The 21,369-nt window shown below is 42.2% G+C and overlaps 1 protein-coding gene across 11 annotated transcripts in view; it reads right to left on the bottom strand.

The window, feature by feature from the left end:
• Positions 1-2,203: 2,203 nt before the first annotated feature.
• LRCH3 (leucine rich repeats and calponin homology domain containing 3) overlaps positions 2,204-21,369 on the bottom strand; it is a 62,491-nt gene continuing 43,325 nt past the window's right edge. For 3 of the 11 annotated variants that reach the window (XM_069025015.1, XM_069025020.1, XM_069025019.1), the window contains 7 exons: positions 17,087-17,158; positions 16,172-16,220; positions 15,567-15,680; positions 14,887-15,005; positions 13,208-13,345; positions 11,038-11,115; positions 5,817-8,766 (listed from right to left, as the gene is read on the bottom strand). In XM_069025015.1, the coding sequence (XP_068881116.1) occupies positions 8,566-8,766; positions 11,038-11,115; positions 13,208-13,345; positions 14,887-15,005; positions 15,567-15,680; positions 16,172-16,220; positions 17,087-17,158 (771 nt within the window). In that variant the 3' untranslated portion in view covers positions 5,817-8,565. The other 8 variants (XM_069025016.1, XM_069025018.1, XM_069025023.1 and 5 more) reach the window with 6 other exon arrangements.

The following is a 21,369-nucleotide window of genomic DNA, read 5'->3' as shown; positions in this document are numbered from 1 at the left end:
CTGAGCCAAAAGCTCTAAAGTTCATGTGAGATGGCTGAAACCATGAGCAGAGAGCCTGTGGCTCAGAACTCTGAACAAGGGGCTGGTACCTTGTCAGGCAGACTTGATTGTCAGGGGAGTGTTTCAGATGCTCCAGACAAACTGCATTAGAAGTGCCAGAGTTCCTGCTGGAGCACGGACACTTGCTTGAAACCTGAACACGTTCCCATTCCAGCACTGGTACTGAACACATTCCCTCACTTCCCATGCTCCCCATGCAGTGGCAGGAGCAGGGATTGCTCCAGTTCGGTGCTGGAAGGAACAGAACCAGGACTGTGCTTACACCCCACTGCAGGCAGCACCTCAGCGCAACTGGGACTTACGTTCCTAATTTTAACTCTTCCTTTTCATGCCCTGCTGACTCAGTATATTTCACCACAGACCTGTGTTTTCCATATGTGATGGGGGTGTTAACAGGTGACCTGCTTGGGTGGAAGGAATGAAGTTGCTCATAAAACTCTCCACAGGCTTTCAGCTAAGGAAAAGCAGGATAAGATGGCGGGCAGCAGAGCTCTGCTGTTTACGTCAAACTCCAGGCACACTTTAGTAATGCAACCAAACAACTGAAATCTGACGCGTGGTCTTGGCTGGGTTGCTGCTGCTTCTCAGCAGAGAATGAAGCGGCTCTGGAAACACAGAGGCAACAGTGGAACAGGGTTTGCTATTCCTGTGAAGTTGGGGTGCTGAAGCTCAGGTTCCAACATGAGGCCACTGCAGGGTAGTGACAGGGGCACAGGTGTGTTGGGGTCCCTTCCCCCTGCCATGTGGTCCTGGGAGAGGGGCCCTGAGTTTCCCTGCCCCTGCTCAGCCTCGTTCCCCATTAGTTGGTTTGTGTTTCCCTGCGTGGGCAAGGACCCTCGGGTCCCGTGATTGCCTCAGTTCCTCGGTAGATCCCGGCCACGCGGCTGGAGAAGTAAACATCTCTGAAACATCTAGCAAGAATAGGTCCATATGTATTTCTTTTCCACGGGCCTCGTTGTCTGATACACGTGTTGCAGTATCCCTGCTGTAACACTGGTGTGTAACCTGACTGAACCCTGTGACCTGCCACACGCTCTGGGCTGGACACTGTGGCCGCAGTGCCACCCATCCAGCTCTTCCTGGCCTCCTTGGCTGCACTGTCCCGTCCCAGGGCGCTGCTCTCTGAATGAGCCTCCCCTCGCTCCACGGAAACCGCAGCAGAGTTTGTGCCTGGGCTGTGCAGCTGCCAAGCAAACAGGCTGGCACATCCAGGGACAGGAGCAGGGAGCAGAGTCTCAAACCCATCACTTCTGAGGAACTGTGATTGTACTGCTCCAACTGTGGTTGTACTGCTCCATTTTTCCAGCTGTGGAGAAATGGGATCAAAATGTACAGCCATGGGACTTCCTGCAGGGAAATCGTAAGTCCTTTGGAGAGGGTTTTCCTGGGAATTAAATGCAGAAGAAGGGCTGGAGATTGGGAAGCTGGATAGGAGGAAGCTTTAGATTGAGGGGGAGAAATAAATACCTGAAGAGAGCTGGGCAGCCTCGAAAGAGGCAGCAATGGAGTGTCCCCAGTGGCTGACAGAGTCACCAGGTCAGACAAGGATGCTGGAGCAGCCTGGTGAGCAGGGAAAAGCATCACAGGGGTAACACAGACAGGGAGGGTTTGGGGATCTCTGGCAATTTCTAGACTTTGCATTTTTATATTTTAAAAAATAATAAAACTAGTGATGAGGAGAGATGAAAAGGGGACTAAACATTCTGGCTAAGAATAAACCTTTCAAATGCAGCGGGGTCAGGAAGCAGGGGTGTGAATTTTACACTTCAAACCCAAGACAGGCCAAAAGCAAAGGACGAGAACAAGGAGCAACAGGACTGGCAGCAGGAGACCCCAAACCCAGAATGTGCAATTTACACAGAGAACAAAAAAACAAGAGGCCGTGGAGGAAGACGCAAAAGATTCTGTACCAAATGAGTGTCTGGGGAAGGTTAAAAATACCCTCCAAAAAGCTGTTGATGTGGCTGCAGAGTATGTGTAAAAATGTTGGAATTCTCCTGTCCTGGTTAACTATGAAAAGTAGAAAACCAAAGTAGGTCCATCAAATGCCAACTGGGATGATGTGGAAGGGGAATAAACACCTGACATAGAGGATGGAACATTTGTTGACGCAACAGAAAAACAGCAGGAAGAAACACTGCAATTTATGTAAGTTTTAAAACTTTATTTCAAATACTCATGGTTTCCTTTTATATTATCAATGTGCTAGAAGGTCACACTACTGGCAGAATACAGGCGATTTAAAATATACAATATTCAGACACATTTATATGTAACAGAAATTATGGAATGTATTTACAGACACAGCATGGGATGAAGCTTTAAAATCCTTTACTCTATTACTTACACGTTTACACTGTTTTCAGAAATAACAAAATTAGATCACTTTGTAGAACATCACAGTATCTATACAAAAGGATTTTCGGATGTCCAAATTCACCTTAAAAGTCCTCTGTTTCTAAAACAGTTTTGTGAAGAACCATTTATAGTCATAAAGGGGTAAGAATACCATTTGCCATCCTGTTACTACCAAGAACAGAGGTGCTCTGGTGCTTGTCCCTGATGGATTTTAAACAGGACACCAGGGGCAGGGCCTTTACAAAAGCCTCTCCTTCAAAGGGGGAACCCCCAGCTGCTCTGCCCTGGCCCCCCAGTGCCATCAGGGGCTCCCGAGTGCCTGAGCCACTCCACCTCGAGTGTGTGACCTTGCAGAGCCTCAGACACTGCTCAGGGCTTGCCAGGTTTGAGGATGGAGTGTGACACCATGGAGACAGCGTAGGAACACCAGCAGCATGGAACACTGAGGTGGATCCCTCCCACACCCTCCAACGCAAATGCCCCAGAGGAAAGACAATCTCTGCTTTAACACACAGAATAGAACTTTATACATGTTTTCTTTCAAATATTCTTTTCACGGGATACAACAAAAATTGCACATAACTACAATGAAAAATCCCAACCCATTTTGCAATGGAGAACTGAAGAGGGTTTGGTGTAACACATTAAAGAAACCGTATGGTGAAACTTCAGGTTTGGATTTTTGTCCTAAGCACCTGGACAAGATTTAGTGCTTGCCAGCCTGAAAACACAGGATTATGTCAAACTAACATGATTCCCTACACGGAAACTGCCAGAGTGAACGTTGCTCACAATGAAGTACTCAGTTCCAGGGACCCTGTGCCTGCCTGGCCTCCAGCCACAGCCCTTCCCCAGGCCTGGCTCGTGCTGAGCCGTGGCTGTGAGCCACAGGTGGCCATGAGCCCCTCACAGCTGTGACCCACACATAGCAATAGGAAACGGCTCCTTCCTGCAGGCCAGACTCGAGCTCCCACCCATTAAAAACTACTGTTAATTAAATGAAAAAGCTTCCACCAACCTGAATGCTGTTAAGTTTCATTTTCCTTAAGTGCTGAAGCAATCACCACACCCTCGAAATTCCATGAAGGGAATGGTTTTCTTCAAACAGGGGTATTTAAATAGCCCATGATGGGTGTGCTGCTAAATGCAACGTGTCTCTGTAACAATACAGCTGACCTAGTGCTGGAAACCAAGATGAAGCCAGTGCCTCCCTCTCTCTCGAATTACGTGCAGAGACAAACACACCAGGAACACTCCGTCTGTGTCTGTGGTGTTGCCTGCAAGTGGCAGCATCTTCCCCCCTGCAAACTGCAGCAGACACTTCAGACACGTCTGTGTAACCCTGCAAGAGTGACCAACGCTCCTCGCCAATGGCATTAAGTGAAACAAGAGCTACTTAAGGGGGACAGAATGCCTGAGTGGAGCTGCTCTTCCTGTGGGTACTGTGAGTTCCGGGCACTTCCACGCCCTGCAGGGCTCATGGCGCTGTGATTACCCAGCATGAGGAGCTTTCTCTTTGCAGCTGGGGACTTTTAAACACCCTCCAGGTGTTCTCCTTCACTTGCAATGTGACCAACCAATGCCAATAAGAAGCAACTGGAATAATTATGTGAAATAGGTGATTCATCAATCACCACAATAGCTCTTGAAAGAAATACATGAAGCAAAACAAAATGGAAACAAAACTGCAAATCAAAAGGGGAAAAATGCAGCTAAGACCTGTCCTTGGCAGCTCCCACAGCAGGCTGACTTCTGCAAAAATGACTTTTAGCTAATTTGTTCACATTTCATCTTCCTTTATCTGCATAAAATCCTCTCGGTGTACTCTCTTTCAAATGTATCCCCAGGTGGAATACGGCTGATGCGTGGAGTTGCTTTCAGAACCTCATGCACTATGTAGGAGTAGCATAGTGTTCAGGGATGCTTTAAATTGGGCAACACCTGACAAAGGAACTGCATGGGCAGAGAGCTGGATTTTCTGAGGTCTTTTTGTGGGGGAGAGAAAAATATTGTTAATTGATCTGGTAGTGAGCTTGGCCTTGTCAGGAGGACCAGAGCATATGGACTGTCTTTATTTTGCACATCAGCTTTCCAGGAAAACAAAACTTGTCAGCTGCCTCTCCCACTCCTGTACACTGAATTTCCATTTTTAAGTTAAGAAAAGAGGAATGAAATAATAGCAGTTCTGTAAAACATCTCTCTACATAGTAAATTCCAAGGAATAAAGGGCTTTACTGAAATCCTTGTTAAACCCTTCAGAGCTGCGTTAGCACAGACCCTGCTGTGACAACAGCCAGCCCACCTGGGGAACTTGGGAACTGTGCTCGTGACATGATCCCTTCTGTGCCTGCAGGGATGCTTCAGCCCCTCATAAATGTATTACTTGGTACCGAGCTTCTAATGACCAGCAGGGCAGACTGGCATTGTTCCCACTGCAGGAAAAGGCATGGGATTCTGGTGATCCCACAAAACCACCAGAAGGGGATGTGAGGACAGTGGAGATCTCCCTCCACTGCTGGTGGAACAGTGTTTTGATAAAGACATGTTAAAACCCAAACAGAAAGTGAACCCAGCAAGAATGCTGATGGGATTAATCCCATTTGAACAGATCTGACTTAGTATCTTTTACTAAAGTGTTTCTGGTAGAGAAAACATGCAGTAATTTTTCCATTGGGGAAAAAAAAAAAAAGTGTTTTATTCCTTCAATTTTCATTACTGAAGACATGCCAATGCAAGTGACAGCTGTGTGAGGTTTGACCCTGTTATCAAACACTGCAGGTTAAGATTGCGTGATGCAATTTTTAAAATAATAGAAATAACCATTCTTTGGAGGCAAAGAAACTCCACTACCCTGTGGGTAAGGAATGAAATTTAATTCCCTGTGTGCCCACTGCAGCAACACCCTTTTTTTACAAATTCCCCTAGGAACTGCTTTCCAAACTCTAAACCCGTTTCTTCATCCTGCAAGGTCAGTTTCTACAGCTGGCTCCAACAGCCAGCCACTGGAATTCCCTGCCCTCCTCCCAATGAACTCTCATTTTTTTTAAATAAGGGGCAAAAATATTGATAATAAAAAATGTTACTGGAAACTGTTGTGATCTCCAAAAAAAATGGAGAAATGAAGTAAAACATTCCTGTCAGGAATCACGGAAACTCATTTCCTTAGAACAGAGCTCTGTGTGTTTGGATGCACTGCATGGGCAGTAAAGTCTTCAGGTCCTTCTGCTTAGCCAAGGTAACCCAAAAGGTCCCGGAGGTCTTTACACAGCAGACAAGTGGTGAAGTGGCTGCTGCTTTGGGGGTGCCAGCTCCAGGAGCGCCTGGACAGTCACAGCTACCTGTGTCAAACCCTTCTCTTCTAAAATATGCAGAGGCAAACATAATTGCTCCTGAATGGGGAACAAAACAAAGACAAAAACAAAATGGATGAAAACCACTCAACTGAAAAGAAAAAAAATTAAGCAAAAGGTGACTGAAATATGAAATGTTATGGACAGGCAGCACACACACACACAGGGGTAGGACATGAGATTTCTGCTTGTGACAAAGGAACCATGACCTTGACTATTCAGGGAAGGTGGCCTTGGGCTAATCCCTGTGTTCTTTTTCTACAAATAAGAATTTGAAAAAGGATTGTGGGAGGAAAGGGGAATAGCAAATTGTCCTCCATCTCTGCCCACGCTGAGATGGCAGCAGTTTATGAAGCCAAAACAGATGAATGTGAGGAGGGGGAAGCTTTGCTTCAATCTGATCAATGTGCTACAACACAGAGCAGGAGAGGAACCACAGCTTCCTTTCCAAATCACACCTTTTGGAGAGTCCTCCTGGGACAAGCCTGTTCAGCTACAGCAGTGAGGGAAGCCCTGCTGTGGAGCAGGGAATGAGTCACTACCAACTCACTCACCTCCCTGAAGTGCCCCCACTTAGCGGGCGGCCCCCAAAATCATCCTGAGGAATAACAGTAATACACAAAATGCAAAAAGAGGTTTCAAAGTGTTTATTAATAGTTGTGCTATTCTCAGTCTAAGATGTATTTAAAGCCTCATCCTACAGAAGTCCTTGGCACCTCCTGGCCATCCTCACTCCACAACAGTCAGGATACATGTCCAACAGTTCTCTGTATCCGCAGAAAATAACCCAAGTGTGTCCTTCCTATAGAGCTACAGAGACTATTTTTCATGTGTTATTTTCATATCAATTGGCATTTCTCCACTCCTAGAGTCTTTACTGATTTTTGAGGTTAAAGGAATCCTTCAGCACAGTGGCAGCCAACACTCCTCCCACAAAGCTCCAAGCAGAGAGAAAACAAGTGAGCCCCGACTGCAATTCTCACAGAAAGCCATATGCTCAGGCTAAAATACATTTTTCTTCCAGCAAATGTGTGTTACTTTGAGAAAAGTGTGCTTTTTGAAAAAACACTTGTAAACTCGAGTAAATATGCCTTATCTTTTTTCTTATGTATGCAAACAGATAAGGGGGAAAAGCTTTGGAATGACTCCATACCACAGACAGTAATGACAAAATTTAAAAACTGGAAGGCACTGTTAGTGTAAAACCCCTTGCAGCTTTTATCACAGTGTTCATTGGAAGTTAAGAAACACAGGAACTGAGTTCATTTTAGTTCATACCAGTAAGCAGTGCAAAAACAGCTTACTCAAATATAAAACAATCTCCCCCTGTCAAAGGTCCCTTCTTTACTCGGTGATGTTTGGCTTGGACAGAACAGTTTGTGTGACTTGGACAGAAGGCAGCAGCTCTGTTACTTGCTCCTTTGATAAATACTCACTTCATGGTACAAGAGCTTGTGAGACCCATATACACGTAACACATTCTTACTGGTAGTGACCACATTTGCAACTGAACTCCTGTGTACCTTAAACTGTGCTTCAGAGGTGTTCCAGGTTATGGCTGGAATGCCAACACCACTTGCACTGGGCTTCTGAGCCATTTACTGCACTTGCAGATATAATAGAAATTTATTGAAGACACATTTGGAATAGCCAATAGCCATTTGGAACACTTACCTGTCACTGGTCTGAGCAGAGCCCCCTGAATCGATCTCCACTCTGAGGAGACACGGTCTGTTACACACATGGGGAGTGCCCTGAAGTTCTGAGGTGTCCCTGAGACATTAAAGCATTAAAGCACCAGGATGCTTTCCCTGGGGAGGGAAAGGCTGTGAAGCTTTATGGAAGACTACCTGAGTTTTGTAAAATAGTGAAGAGTGCTTGTGCAGCTGGGACTTATATTTGTGCAATTGCATGATTACAAGTGTTTCTGAAAATGAAAGGATAAGAGGAAGAAAGGAATAAGCATGGAACAAGCTTGGGTTCGGGTGCTCCAGATCAAGTGGCAACTCAACAAGTTTTTGGAAGTTTTATCCAGAGCATAGTAAAATGCTGCGGCATTCTGTAGCACCTGACAGAATCGTTAAAGATTTTCCCTTCTGTGCCAGAAAACTTTTCTCTTAAAGCTGTTGAAGAGCTTAATTTCTCTGAAATTTTTCTGCTTGAACTGTTATAAAGTTCAAGAATCTCAGGATTCAATGACAGTTGTTTTGAAAATCCTGGCTCAGTGTAACACAGCAGAGTCTATAAATGTGAGAAATCAAATGCTCTCAGAAGCAGGATGAAGAACTGGGGTAAAAAAAAATACAGCTAGAAAGTTCTGTGGACAACACTTACCAGACCATGTCTCCTAAGACTGTGAGATCTCATCAAGAACACTGACATTGAAAAAAATACTTCACATTGTTTAACATTTTTCATCAGATAATCCTCAAGCAATTTACCGAAGTGGTTGCAATTCCCATTCTAGAGATGGGGGAACAGAGGCACAAACTGACACCGCAGTTTTCACTACGCCACTGGTCAGCAGATAACAGCATGCACCATGTGTCCTGACCCCAGCCCTCGCTCGAGCCCAGGGACAGCTCCTCCTCCCTTGTAAAGCATTTCATCTGCTCAATGTGACACAGCAAATACAAATGGGAATTGGGTCATGGATGGTGGTGTGGGTGCACCAATGTGTTTGCACATCATACTTGTCACCTCTGTCCCATCCGTGGGAAACAAGCACTTCATACACACAGAATCTGTTCCCAAGCACTGGAGTGACAGAGGGAGGAAGCAGCACCACTATCCTTCACTAGAGGAAAAAGACCCAGCGATAGAACATACAGAGCGTTAGCATTAGAGTACAGTAAAACACCACAAAGCCCCAGAGCTGAACGGAAAGGGACACAAGACTGGATTCTTCTGAATCTGTCCCCAGGGAAAGAAGAGTCTCAACTGTTCTTTTAACGCTGAGGTTTAGCTGGAGAATGTCAGAAGGGGAACAAAGATTGTCCTGTCCAGAGTGTGTGAGCAGGAAGGGAAAACAGACAGAAAAAAAAGGTCAGTCAGTTAGCCATAGCAACATCCACAAAGCAGTTATCAGACATCTCAGATACAACCTACACATTCGAGAAGCACATCACAGCTGGTTAATTCTCACATAGAAATCTGCAAGACTCCCATTGCAAAGAACTCAATGTCAGTGTTTAGTGTTCAGTGAGGTGCCGGTCACCTCTACAGCTACAACTTGTAACTATTCCTTGCTGTTAAAAACAGCAGTTTACACAAGCCTTAGTGAAACCCATTTTTCTCCAAGTGAAGAGGTTTCAGGTGTCTGAGATGCTGCTGGCACTGGGTACTCACCAAAGTTCAGCCTCCACAGGTAAGTTAATGAAAACAGCAGGACAAGGAATTATTTATGTGTAACCGATGCTTGAATGCAGCATCCTGCAGAAATATCTATTACTAATTAGAGTTTAAGACTTCTCTAACTATTCCCATTGTGTATCTCTTGTCTCCCTTTCCCACAGGTAACTGCTAATAATCAGTGAAATCTAGATGCATGGATCAACCTGATCAGCTGAGGGTTCCCTTTGATCCAAGGGCTTTAAAACCACCAAAGTCCTACAGAAATTGCTGCTCTGCTGTGGTGCCTGTAATTAGCCCTTTCTGAAAGTAGCCTTCCCCTTAGAAGGCAAGTATTCCTACATGGATCCATGCTTTCAGAAAGCCTTTTATTTTTGTAATTGGAACTGAAATGAAATAAAAAACCTGCAGGCAACTTTTCAAGAAAAACATACTAGGCCACCCCACCATTCTTACATACAGGTATCTTATGTTCACATCTCAGTAGAGCTGTAATGCAGACATGTGAGAGCAGCTTTGGAGTTCAGGAGGGGTATTTTTCTAAGTTTTCCCAGAGAGACCCTCCTTGAACTCTTTCACATTAAAACAAGATATATGAGAAAAATAAGAGGGCCCTACACAGTAGGGGTAGCAGATGGAGCAGCCTGGGTTTACAGGAGACTTTTTCTTGATTGGCCTTTGTGTTTGTTTGTTTTTAATTGTGGGTCATTCCAGTGATCTGCTTTGTACTGCAATCCCATAAAAATTTTATCTTCATACTTGAGGGAACTATAAATAGGGAAGCTGGGATGGAATTGCACAATTTTGCCCCAGATGAATTTATATGCAGTTCTGCTGGGATTAAAAGTCCAAAGTTTCTTAGGGGACCAAAGCAGTGCAGGATCTCCCAGCACTAACGATCACTTACAATTCCCTAGCCCGTTCCAACACGATTCACCACTGAGCCATGTGAAATTGCCAGGCAGCTCAATAAACAAGTCATCCTAAAATCCCAGTGACTCAAATGTTTGTAAGTGATCTGAAAACACCAGAAAATCCTGCATGACTCAAGAACTGCCTTTAGATGTAGCTGAGAAATGAGTTACGGGGTCTACTTCTCCCTTTCACAATACAAAAGAAACCAGCACCTACAACAGAAACACCAGTGCTCAGCAGTGTAAAAATCCAAATCAATTAGTGCACTGGAAGGGAAATTAAGAAAAATATAATGTATTAAAACTATTTGTACTGAGACAGCTGCTGAATAAGACAAAGTGCAAAGGACAGGACAGCATCAAACAGGGTAACTGGACCAACAAAACTATTTCATGTTTCCACCTCCTAGATCTTACAAGTTTCAAAAGGGGACAAGGAATACCAGAAGACAGACTTCTACCATTGGAACATAGCAAAAGTAGGAACTAAGCAAAGACAGCTACCATCAGAGAAAGGCCAGTAATTCTGTGACTTGTTGGTAAGACAGTAAAGACATTCATGTAAGAGAATTATTGTGAAAGACATGAAAAGCTTTGGGATAAAAAAAAAACCATGTGCAAACCATCATCCAGATTTTATCCCACTTTTAAGCTGTCACATATTTAATATTGAGAAAATGTAACTGGTTTTATAGAACCCACCAGTTCTAAAGGCAGACTTGAAGTCCATCAGCTATTATGAATTTGAGGAACAGTAGTTACATGAATCTGTACTAAAATATGAACTCTATATACTACACTCTGATAAACTGTATCTGGCTTCATTTTACTCTAGAAGACCATGCAAGGTAAGTCTGATCTATACTGCAGGACAGTTTCTACCTGAACCTTCTAAACTTTTAATTACTTTATTTTAATCCAATCTTCCAAATAATGTTTTATTTTCTGAAGGACCAGACAAAACTGCATCTGAAACATTGTATCAGGATAGCAGAAATACATACCTGAGGCACTCCAATCCTTCTGCAAGCTTCCAAGAAATTCTCCACGTTTCGTCTGCACTTTGCCATTGTAAGTCTAGGCTGCAAAGGCATACAGTGTTCTTAACTGGCAAGGTTTTAAAAGATTTTTATTTTTTATTTAAATAAAACTCATAATAAATCTCTTTGCCAAAAACACGGCGCTGACATAAGCTCATCTAATTCAAAGCACACTCAGCTAAAGTTTGCTTTTCTTAGAAAACCATCCCAGTTTTCAAAGCTGTTTTATGAAAAGCTAAGTTATGAATGCTGGATGATTTAAAAAAAAGGACAATTCTAAGCCCTGCAGTATTTATATACACAGTGTTATATAAAACTGGCTAATGCTTTTAGTGTCTACAGTATGATCATTTTAAAAATGTCTTTTGATGAAATGCACATCCATGGCTTTCATGCTGTGATTTCAGAGCAATTCCATGACATAAAGCAATCTAGAGTCTGTTCTGGATTACTGTAATGCAAAAATATATAAATATCAAACCATACTTCAATTAAAAAAAGAAGTAAAAAAATAAAGGCTAGATGAAACCAAAAAATAATGTCAGAAAACTGGAAGTGAAGCTTGCCTCTTGTCAGCCTCTTGTAGACGTGTTTGATGGAGCTGTTTAAATTGCACTCACTGGCATTTTTTCAAGTGAGGTTTTTTCTGCAGTCAGCTTTCACACCTCTTCAGACATACCACAGCACAGCTCTGTTTTGCTCCCAAAACTTACTCTCTTCTGGTTCAAGAGACACAAGCTCCCTGCTCCTCTGAACACACACTGGAGCAGCAGGCAGCAGCCTCTATGTGTTTGACACTTCTGTAAGTAATGGGGTTTCTTCTGTCCCCTTCATGTGCTGTGTTTCCCCACCAAGGAAGCAGGTTAAAGGCCAGCACTGGCCTCTTTATCCCGAAGGACCAAGTGAGTACAAAGATCACATTGTGCCTGGGGCATGACATGATGCCTTGTCTGCTCCTGGAGCACTAGACTCAAGGCTGCCTCCTCCTTGGGATTCACATGACAAAGCCATGATTTAATTCCTAACACAGAACATTCAGCTGCACATCAAACCAGGCCATTGAAAAGATCTCACTGATGCAAGTCTGCTGAGCAGTGGCTCCCTGCCTTTGCTTGGAATGGTCCCACAATCTGCCTAAAATGTTGGTGCATCCAGTTCAGTCATTCTCAAAATAATGGGGCCATCTGCCTGGTCACATCCAGTCCCAGGGATACAGCCACAATGACACACTTGGCAGCCCTGGAAGTGCCAGTTCTAATTCCAATCAACACGAAGACTCACTCCAAAAGAAGGATAAGTGAAGACTTATGTGCATGTTTCAACTTCTACCCCAAGGAACAATCTCCAGTTTTTTTCCTTATTCACACAACTTAAAGGTGCATAACAAGCAATCTACCTGTCCATATTACTTTCAAGTGGCTGATCCTAAGTATTTTCACTGAACTTTCTGACTTCCACAAACACAGACTGGATAAATAATCTGTTATCTCCTCACAGATTTTGACCTTTCTCTAATTCTGTGCTTTCCCTACATAATAGACAGCAATACTTCCCTCCTCTAAATAGTCCCCTGACACAGCCACCTTTCTTTCCTGTTATCACAAAGCTATGACTGGATTTGTTTTGTTTCAGGAGATGCTGTTCTCCAAGTAGCTTGAGTGTGTTCTGCTAAAATTCCTAAGCAGAAGAATTTGTTGTGCTGCGAAGTAGATACAGGAATCAACTTGGTCTCCGCCTGTTTTCACTGTCTTGTGTAGTGGGATCCTACTTGTTTTAATTCCCTACTACGTCTTCCTGAACTTCTCAGACATTTTGTAAAATATCCTATTTCAGTTTTCATGCTGAACTGGATCTTATTTCACTAGTTTTTGAAGTTAACATGCTTAGGGAGCACATGAAAATGTTAACATTTCCTTACAGTCTGTCAGAAGTAACTTTCTTTAAACAAAACAAACCCAACACAATTTCATTTAGTGACACTACAGACCTTTTTTAAACAGCACAGACGGTTGGTTATTTTTTGTCACATACATTCACTGAGGAGAATGCTGAGTTGAGTGTCTGTCTGGATTACAGGACTTTGTAGGATATCACTTTGGACAGCTATAAAGCAGTGGCACTGTTACACACTTACAACAGCAGGTGAGGGCACGTGGATGCTGGGGACAGAGCGGGGCCGCACGTGGTTGGCCAAGTGGCACAGAACGACGCCGTCCGTGAGAGCCGCCCCGAGGTCCCTGGGCAGCGACACCTTCAACCGCGACTCGATGTTCTGTGGGAAACCAACAGGGACACACGTGGGAGCTGAGAGAGGCATTCCTCCAGCTGGTTCATTCTGCACAACACTTTGTACGAGGCAGGGTTCCTGTGTTACAGCTCTGTCCATCCTCATGGCATTTCCAACCAGCTTTCTGAATAACCCCAAGGAAAGCCCTGCGCATTGCTGTGGCCCAGGGCTGGCCACAGTCTGGGAGCAATTGAGTTCAATGAAGAACAGTTTTCATTGTACAGCACAGTGAACTAGTGCAACCATTATTCAAAAATAATGGAAATCAGGATCTAGGAACAGTATTCCTAACCCTACATATTCTCAGAGAACAGTTCTGCCAAGGGAAGTGAAAATAACTGTGGGTTGGAAGACAACACAGTTAACAAAAGTCAAGACAATATTTTTGCCTTTTAATAAAAACTGAACTATTTGGCATAAGCAGTCCGTTAAAAAGAAGGTAGATAGCATTTGTTTAAGAGAATGAATAAAAATTTAATTCAGACTTTCAAACTCATTTAAAATGCTGTGTGAATGTCATCAAGTTGTAATACCGTACCTAGATTTTTAAATATTAAAAAAAGATTTAAGCTTACCTGGGGAGCAGAACAAGAGACAGACTACATAGAAGGCAATCTGAGATAATGTAAGAGAGGGTCTGCAAACACCATCAAGTTTTGTTTTATCTAAGGTAACCTTTCTCCTTTTAGAGAAAGGAGATTGTCCTTACTTCAACACTTCCCCCACAAAGAGAGGGAATTTTCTCTGTCCATTTGGGATGCTTATGGCTTTTAAGATTAGCTTCAATAAGGAAATTCTTATTTATTGGGAAAATCCAAACAATTAATTACAGCACCTCAAGGAATCCCTTCATGCTCTACAGAAAAAAGTCTGGGGCAAAGCAGAGCAGAGCACGGCACCTTAATGCCATGAGGCATTTTCAATATTCCTGTTTACTGTCCTTGTGCCTGGGCATAAACCAGGGCTGTGGTGGCCCCGGGCAGACAAAAAGCACAAATATAAGAAACATTTGTGTCTCAAATGTTCTGCACTTAACTAAGGATAAGGCAAGAATCAAGAGACCGATCTAGAGCACACAAGGAAACCATGCTGTCAGCACGACTGGCAGCAGTCTCTGCACTCCATCTGCTTTTCTGTCAGCTTTACAGCAAAAAAGAGTTTTAAAAAAGACATTAAAAGGGGACAGTAAAGACAACTCTCCAGAGAGCTCCTTACAAGTGTGAAAGCTGATAAGGAAGAAAGGAAGCACACAGTCATTTTAAAAGCAGAGTTCACTGGACATTTAGGAGCAGGAGTCAACATCGTTTATTTTACAGAATTTGAAGCTGACTTTATCTACCACAACCAAGTGAACACCACTGCATGCATCTGAAAGAACTACATAGACTGTACCACACCATTTAATTTCAGTCAACTGTGCCCCATATTGGTTCAGTGAAACTGTTCCACAAGACAAAAGCAGATTTAGCAGGGTCACAAAGCGCATTTACTGAGATGTCCACGTTCTGGCTCCTGGCAGCACTTACCTTGCGTAGCTGCTCTATCAGCTCCAGCTCCTCCTCCCGCTGTTTGGAGTTTTGTCTCACTCGAGGGTCTGCAGAATCATTAGCAGGAGACAAGGCACAGGTAGAGGATGAAGCAACAGCTAAAACAGCAGTGTGAAGGAAAGAAATCAATAAGCAGGGTTTGGCTCCATGTTGTTCACTGCTGCACCGCATACAAAGTTCCTTTCACAAATCTCTTTCTTTCCTTTGATTATTAATCAAACTAATGGTCTACCAACCTAAAAGAAGTGTCAACACAATTCCCTCACTGTTTAGATTCTGATCTTTCTGTTGGATAATGGTCGTGCACAAATGACGACAAAGTTTTGCCACATGGAGTATGTTGAAACAGTTCTCTTTCTCCAAAAACTGCAATTCTGTTACAGGCTACTGGGCTGTTGAAGGCTTGTGTGGCAAACGTGTAAGTGCAGACCAGTAAGAGCAAATTCTCACACTTCCACAGATATGACAAAAGAATATTGGACAGCTCCAAATAAAACCCTGTTTCTTCACAATGTAGATGATGTTATTTGTCTACAAATGGAATTCTGCAAGTGGTTTGATGATAAAGACCTGAAGTAACAAAACACTGCAAGCCCCAGGTAATGCAGATGTCAATATAATGTGACAAAACTAGCTAATTTCTGAGCTATGTAACCTACCTTTCTTTGCTTCATCCCTGACAGCTGTTCGGAAAAGGAAACTCTCAGGTCGCTGGGAAGGGTTTCTATAGGAAGGCGGGGCTGCATGGCCAGGATATGGAGGGGAAAGGTGGACTAAACAAATGTGGAAAGGCACAGGAAAGGAAGAAGGAAATGGTTAGAGTTTAAATAGGAAATGGGTTCAGCAATGTGGTAATTAAAAAAAACAAACCAAAAATTTTAATGGAATAATGACAAAATAAATTACAGCCATGCATGATAAAAGCAGAGCAGGAAAAGGCGCTTCCAAGGACACTTGCATGCAAAGCACATTCCACATACCAATTCCAACAACTGTTCTGACTCTTTCTGAATGCATCTGTGTACCAAAGCCTGTATGAAGGCCTAAACCAGCCAAACCCTGTGCTCTGCCTGAGGACATACTTCATCCCTGTTGTCTCTTCCCTTGTGTTTTTCTAAGGAGACCCAAGTAACTGGGTAAATTCTCACACACAGCGGTGCCACAGACAGAGGTGGGAACAGATGCTCCCCTCTCTTCATAGGACAAATAAGCAAGCAGGCATTTTGATCTTCTTTTTCAGAATTTTTCTTCCTGTCCCTGTTACCTGTCTGAGCAGTAGGTGAGCCAGGGGAGATGGCAGATCTGTCATCACTCTGTGAACAAAAAAGCAAGAGAGTATAAATGGGCCTAATCTGGAAAAGCTTTGACTACATTTTCATTTTCTGTGTTTTAAGAAAAGCTCTATCCATCTAAATGTGTTTCAGTAAAATAATCAGAAGTAAGAAAAAAACACAGTATGTTGTTCCCCAAGTCTTATCTCTGCAGAGACAAAACTTTTTCTTTTACAGAAATGTCACAACTGCCTTTTCTTTCCTGAAGAAAAAGAATGATGAAACAGCACTGACTATGCAATGACAGATTGTTGTTAACTCCTCCTTCCAATCCAAAGTGAAAAAGTGCTCCTTGCAAAGGGGACACCAAAAACCAGGTATTAAGCAACATGCAGAATTGGCAATACAGCAGCCCCGATAAGGAACACCAGAACACCTCTTTGACACCTTTGCTAATGCAAAACTGCTATTTACTGAACATCTGTCCCCAGTGAAACACACTGTGGTTTCATCACCGTGTTTACACAAACTACTAATTTCTTGTGAAGAATGCATTCAGCACAGCAGTTTCCACAGAAGAGAAAGAAACAGGCAAAGAATACAAATGTACTTTTGATGAACTCAACTTGATCAAGAGTAAATGATCTTGTACAGAAAAAGCAACATCAAAGACAACCAAGAACCCCTTGGAGCAGAGACGGGTTACCATGTTTTATAGATTAGGCCTCCTGCAGACAGCCTAAAGCTAAGATGAGGTAATACCTACTACAGTTTAATCAGGTGAATCAGGTTCATACCCTACCTGAACTTTTGATTAGATGCTGACAGACTAACACCTGTTAAAACAGATGTGTGGATCCGAGATTTTTTTGTTGGCTCTAGTGGTGAATGATAATAGCAAGAGATACCTTGACAGGACTGAAGGTAGAGGCACTAGGCAGGGTAGTAGCACAGCTTTCTTGGTTCAACCCTGAGAGTGACTGAATGCAGAAAGAAAGAGAATGCAGTAGCAGAGTTAGTGAGTGGCTGACAGGTCATGCACAAAGGTGGAATGCAGCAAAGTTAAAAATGAAGAGGTGATCACGATCACATTCTCAGAAATACTCAACAAGCAACACATCAATACTTGCTGAACTATAGTTAAAGCCTTCCTACAATCCTGAACTTTCTGACTAATAAGCTTGGGAGGTGCAGTGCTTCTTTTACACATAATACAGTGACATTAAAAACAGAACTAAGAACAGTAAGTGAGGCAAAAGCTTCTTTAAGTAACACCTATGCCATCAGAAAAAAAGAAACTTTACCCTACAACAGTCCATTCTAGGCCACCATTAAAAATAAATAGCTTTCTTTTTAATGCTTTGAAGATGTTATACGTGTCTGAAAAATCAGAGAAACCTATATACAAGAGGCTCAGTAATACACACTTTGTATCTGCCACAAACACTAACAACTGGTCCTTGTGATTAGAGACAAAGTAAACGAGATTCTGTGGCTGCAATCTCACTCTCAGGGAAGATGTCAGTGTCAGGATTTACAGCGCTGCCACAAATAAAGTGCAGTCACATTTCAATAATGACCAATATCAAAACCAGCCAAATAAACAACTCTTCCTGTTTATAGAACAGGGGCTGCAGTTGTGCCCATCTGTCACAGACAGGTGGATCTAGAAGGCCAAATCCTGTGTCTGACTGAAAGCACCACCAACACTTTAACATTTGAGGACTGAATGGCTCACTACACTTTCTGAAACAGCACTCAAATAGCAAAGTGACAGTTCAGCAGTTCAGCACAGGAAAGAACATCAAATGACACCTAGAAAATACAGGCAGTGAAAGTCACATTTGGGAGTTAGTTTTTAAAACCTTTGCAACTATTCTGCCACTTCAGAACAGCACAGCCAGAAGGACTAGAAGGGAAGATTTACACTCAGGGCAAAACTTAAACACAAACATCTTTAGACTCTGTGCAGACTTACAGCTGATCCTCAAAACTGCCTCTTTCACCAGAGCAGGGCAAAGCCAAAATGGTGGGGTTTTTTTATTTTTAAGAGTTTCAAATATCACTTGACTTAGAGAACACATTAGCTAGGAAATGAGAACAATAAAATAAACCAGAACTAGGTGCGCTCTAACATCAATGTATCTGCTTATTCCTGTATGAAAAGAGCAGGGCAAGCTTGACACAGACGAACAAGAAGTGGTCACAATGCATGTACCCAGCAGTGGGCAGAGGGAAGGGGGACACAGCACAGCACAGCGAAGGACAACCACAACACCAACACACTGCATGCTCTTCACCTGTTTGCGAGTGCCTGGCCTCCTTTTAATGGTATTGGTGTTATTGTCAATCTCAAACACAAAGAGAGGCTCAAAGCCATTCTGTCAGGGACAGTAAGGGAAGAAAGAAAGGGAAGAAAGGAAGAAGTGAGGCAAAGAACGACTGTGAGAAAAGGCAGCCACAATACTAAAGGAGCCAGGATGCTGCAATTGAGACTTAACACCACCCTCCACACATGCTGCACACAGCCTTTAGGTCTAGCTGTGCCAGAATTTCCCTGTGCCAGAAACAACTGCAGATACAGGGAGTGCCAAAGGAGAGCCCAACCAGAACTCTGCATGAACCAAATAAGGATATTTTAAGGGAATTCGGTTATTAAACATTTGAATACACAAATGAATGCCAACGGTCTGAGAGAAAACTCCAGGGTAAAAGTTTGTGTAAGTCAAGGCCTGCTTAGTTTACCCATACCATTATTATTTGTAACACTCCGGTGCTTAACTTAAACTTAGCCTTAACTTTAAATGCTTCAGAGATCCTATGTGCTAAGAGTAACATGACAGCCTCAGGCCACATTTGAGACCACAACAAGAAAACAACACAAGGAAGGGAGCACAAGGCAGGAACGAAACAAAGGTTGTGAGTGGAAGAGGTCACAGCAGCTGCCTGATGCTTCTGAAGTACCTTGTGGGCTTTGCAACAGAGAAACTGAGCAGCAGTTAGAGACAATGTTTTGGGGTTTTTTCCCCCCTCTGATAGTACTAACCTTGTAAGGGACAGTATGGGAGAAAAGAGAAGATGATATTTGGAGAAAAATGAGATTTAAAAGCAAGGAAGGCTGAAATCATTAACCAAGTCTGAAAGTGTGATACCAGCTCTACAAGTAACCTCAGTTGTAAATGAATGGAACTATCCTTGTGAGAACAGCAAGAGGTTATGACTAACATAAAACTTTTATTTTCTCAGAGAGGCCAGTGATTACATTTCTTCAACAACATTTTAGTCTGGTTATCACAGGTCAACCCAAAGAAATCCACCACCATGTGCAATTACGTTCTACAGCCACACTCCACTTCTAATCACAGGTATGCAAGAGGAACAACAACTAAACGGAACCATTAACATTCACAGAAGGTATAGGCAATCATTCTGGGACTTCAAACCAACTGTCCTGACGTTGTTTATAAACACAAGGAAATGGTCAGAGTAACCTGTGCAACATGAATACAGTTGAATTTTAATTAGTCATTAAAGACAACAATAAGATGACCAAAAGAAACACTGAAGATTTTAAAAAGGAGAGTCACAACTTAAATTTTTTGTTAAAGCAATAACAATGCCAGAAGAGCAAAGTAGTAAAATAAAAGCTCACTTGCTTTCTAACTCCATATTAGATTTAGTACTTATAAAAGCTTTTCCTTATGTCCTCAGAAATTAGACCTAGCTAAATTTCAAACCCAGAAGGATAAGGAAAATGTCAAATTAAGTGCAATAGAACATAAAAAGGTAAAAGCAATTTAAACTCTTAGAATTTTTTTCAAAGCAAACTGATGACCATTTCCTTGATGTTGCACAAGTTCTTACCCATACCATATAAAATACATTCGTGGAAACAAAAAATGGTACAAATTCATGAGCTAGTATGGACATAATGTTCCAGTTACAGTAATTGCTACAAACAGCTGCCCTGGCATACGTGATCATTAGGCACAGTGTGGATTTCTGCTACAGAACAGAGCTGTGGATCAAAAACCCCAGCATTTCATATTCTATTATAATTCAGTGCTGCTGAAAAGAGCAAGGAATCAAAAGAAAAATGAACAGAGAAATTATTGCTTTCAATCCTTCCCTGCCAGCCTGGTCACTCTTTTTGTGAAGTGAAAGGATGTAACTTGGTTAAAGACAAAAAGGAAACAAACAGCAATGGAAGCTAGTTTCAAAATAGTTTCTGAGAATTCTGTATCTTAATTTACAACAGAAGTCATGTGATCACTCAGAGAGAAATGAGGTTCTTACAGGTATCTTTAAAATATATTCCAAAGACGAATTCACTGACAACAGAGAATCATCTCTTAACCCAGACCACTGCAGTTCTCCTGTTTTTTATTATCTAAATATGAAAGCCCATTTTAATATGCTCATTGATAGTGATTTCTCTAAACAGGCACATGATTATTAAATTTCTCTCTAACATTTTAAGCCTTCTTTCTCACCCACAAAGTGCTAGTCTTATGAAAGCAGGAAACCCAAAAAGTCTGAATAAAGACACAGTAAATATCTTGACCAACACATTCAGGAGAGAGACATTCTAACCAAGAGTGCTGCCTAAAGAAAATCTAGGCAGATAATGGAAGCACATAAATCAAGAAAATAAATTCTAGGCATGCAGTCATGCAACAGCAGGCAGATCAGGTATATTTTTAATTTTCTAGACACGGATTATGACATTAATTGCATTTTTTAGTTATGCTACATTGCTAAGATGCCACAAAGGAAGCAATAGCATAAAACATGAATTATGTGCATACATGTTTTTATTTTGGTAAGTGTTCAAAATAGATGGTTTTTAAGACACTTGCACTAATAAACAATAAAACTGTATGAGGACTATTTCATGATTTATAGCATTCATAAGTAGAACACTTTTTTCCTGTGCCAAGTATTTCTCACCCCCATGTCCAGGACACAGACAAGTTAAAGTAGAAGGCTGTACTAAGCATTAAAATCGCTTACTTGACACTGAAGAGCACATCAATTAGGAAGCAAGCTGAATGGAGAAAAAAATCAAACCAGAACAACTAGAGGTGAATTTTTCATTTTAGAAACTGATCTTTACTATCAGTAATTTTCTTCTGCTCTCAAACAAAATACAAGCTTTAATTACTTTAAAGAAAAATGTAATTGTCTTATT

Source organism: Aphelocoma coerulescens, chromosome 9 (genome assembly GCF_041296385.1).
Source record: "Aphelocoma coerulescens isolate FSJ_1873_10779 chromosome 9, UR_Acoe_1.0, whole genome shotgun sequence".
Taxonomy (NCBI): domain Eukaryota; kingdom Metazoa; phylum Chordata; class Aves; order Passeriformes; family Corvidae; genus Aphelocoma; species Aphelocoma coerulescens.
This window is presented reverse-complemented; position numbering and strand designations above follow the sequence as displayed.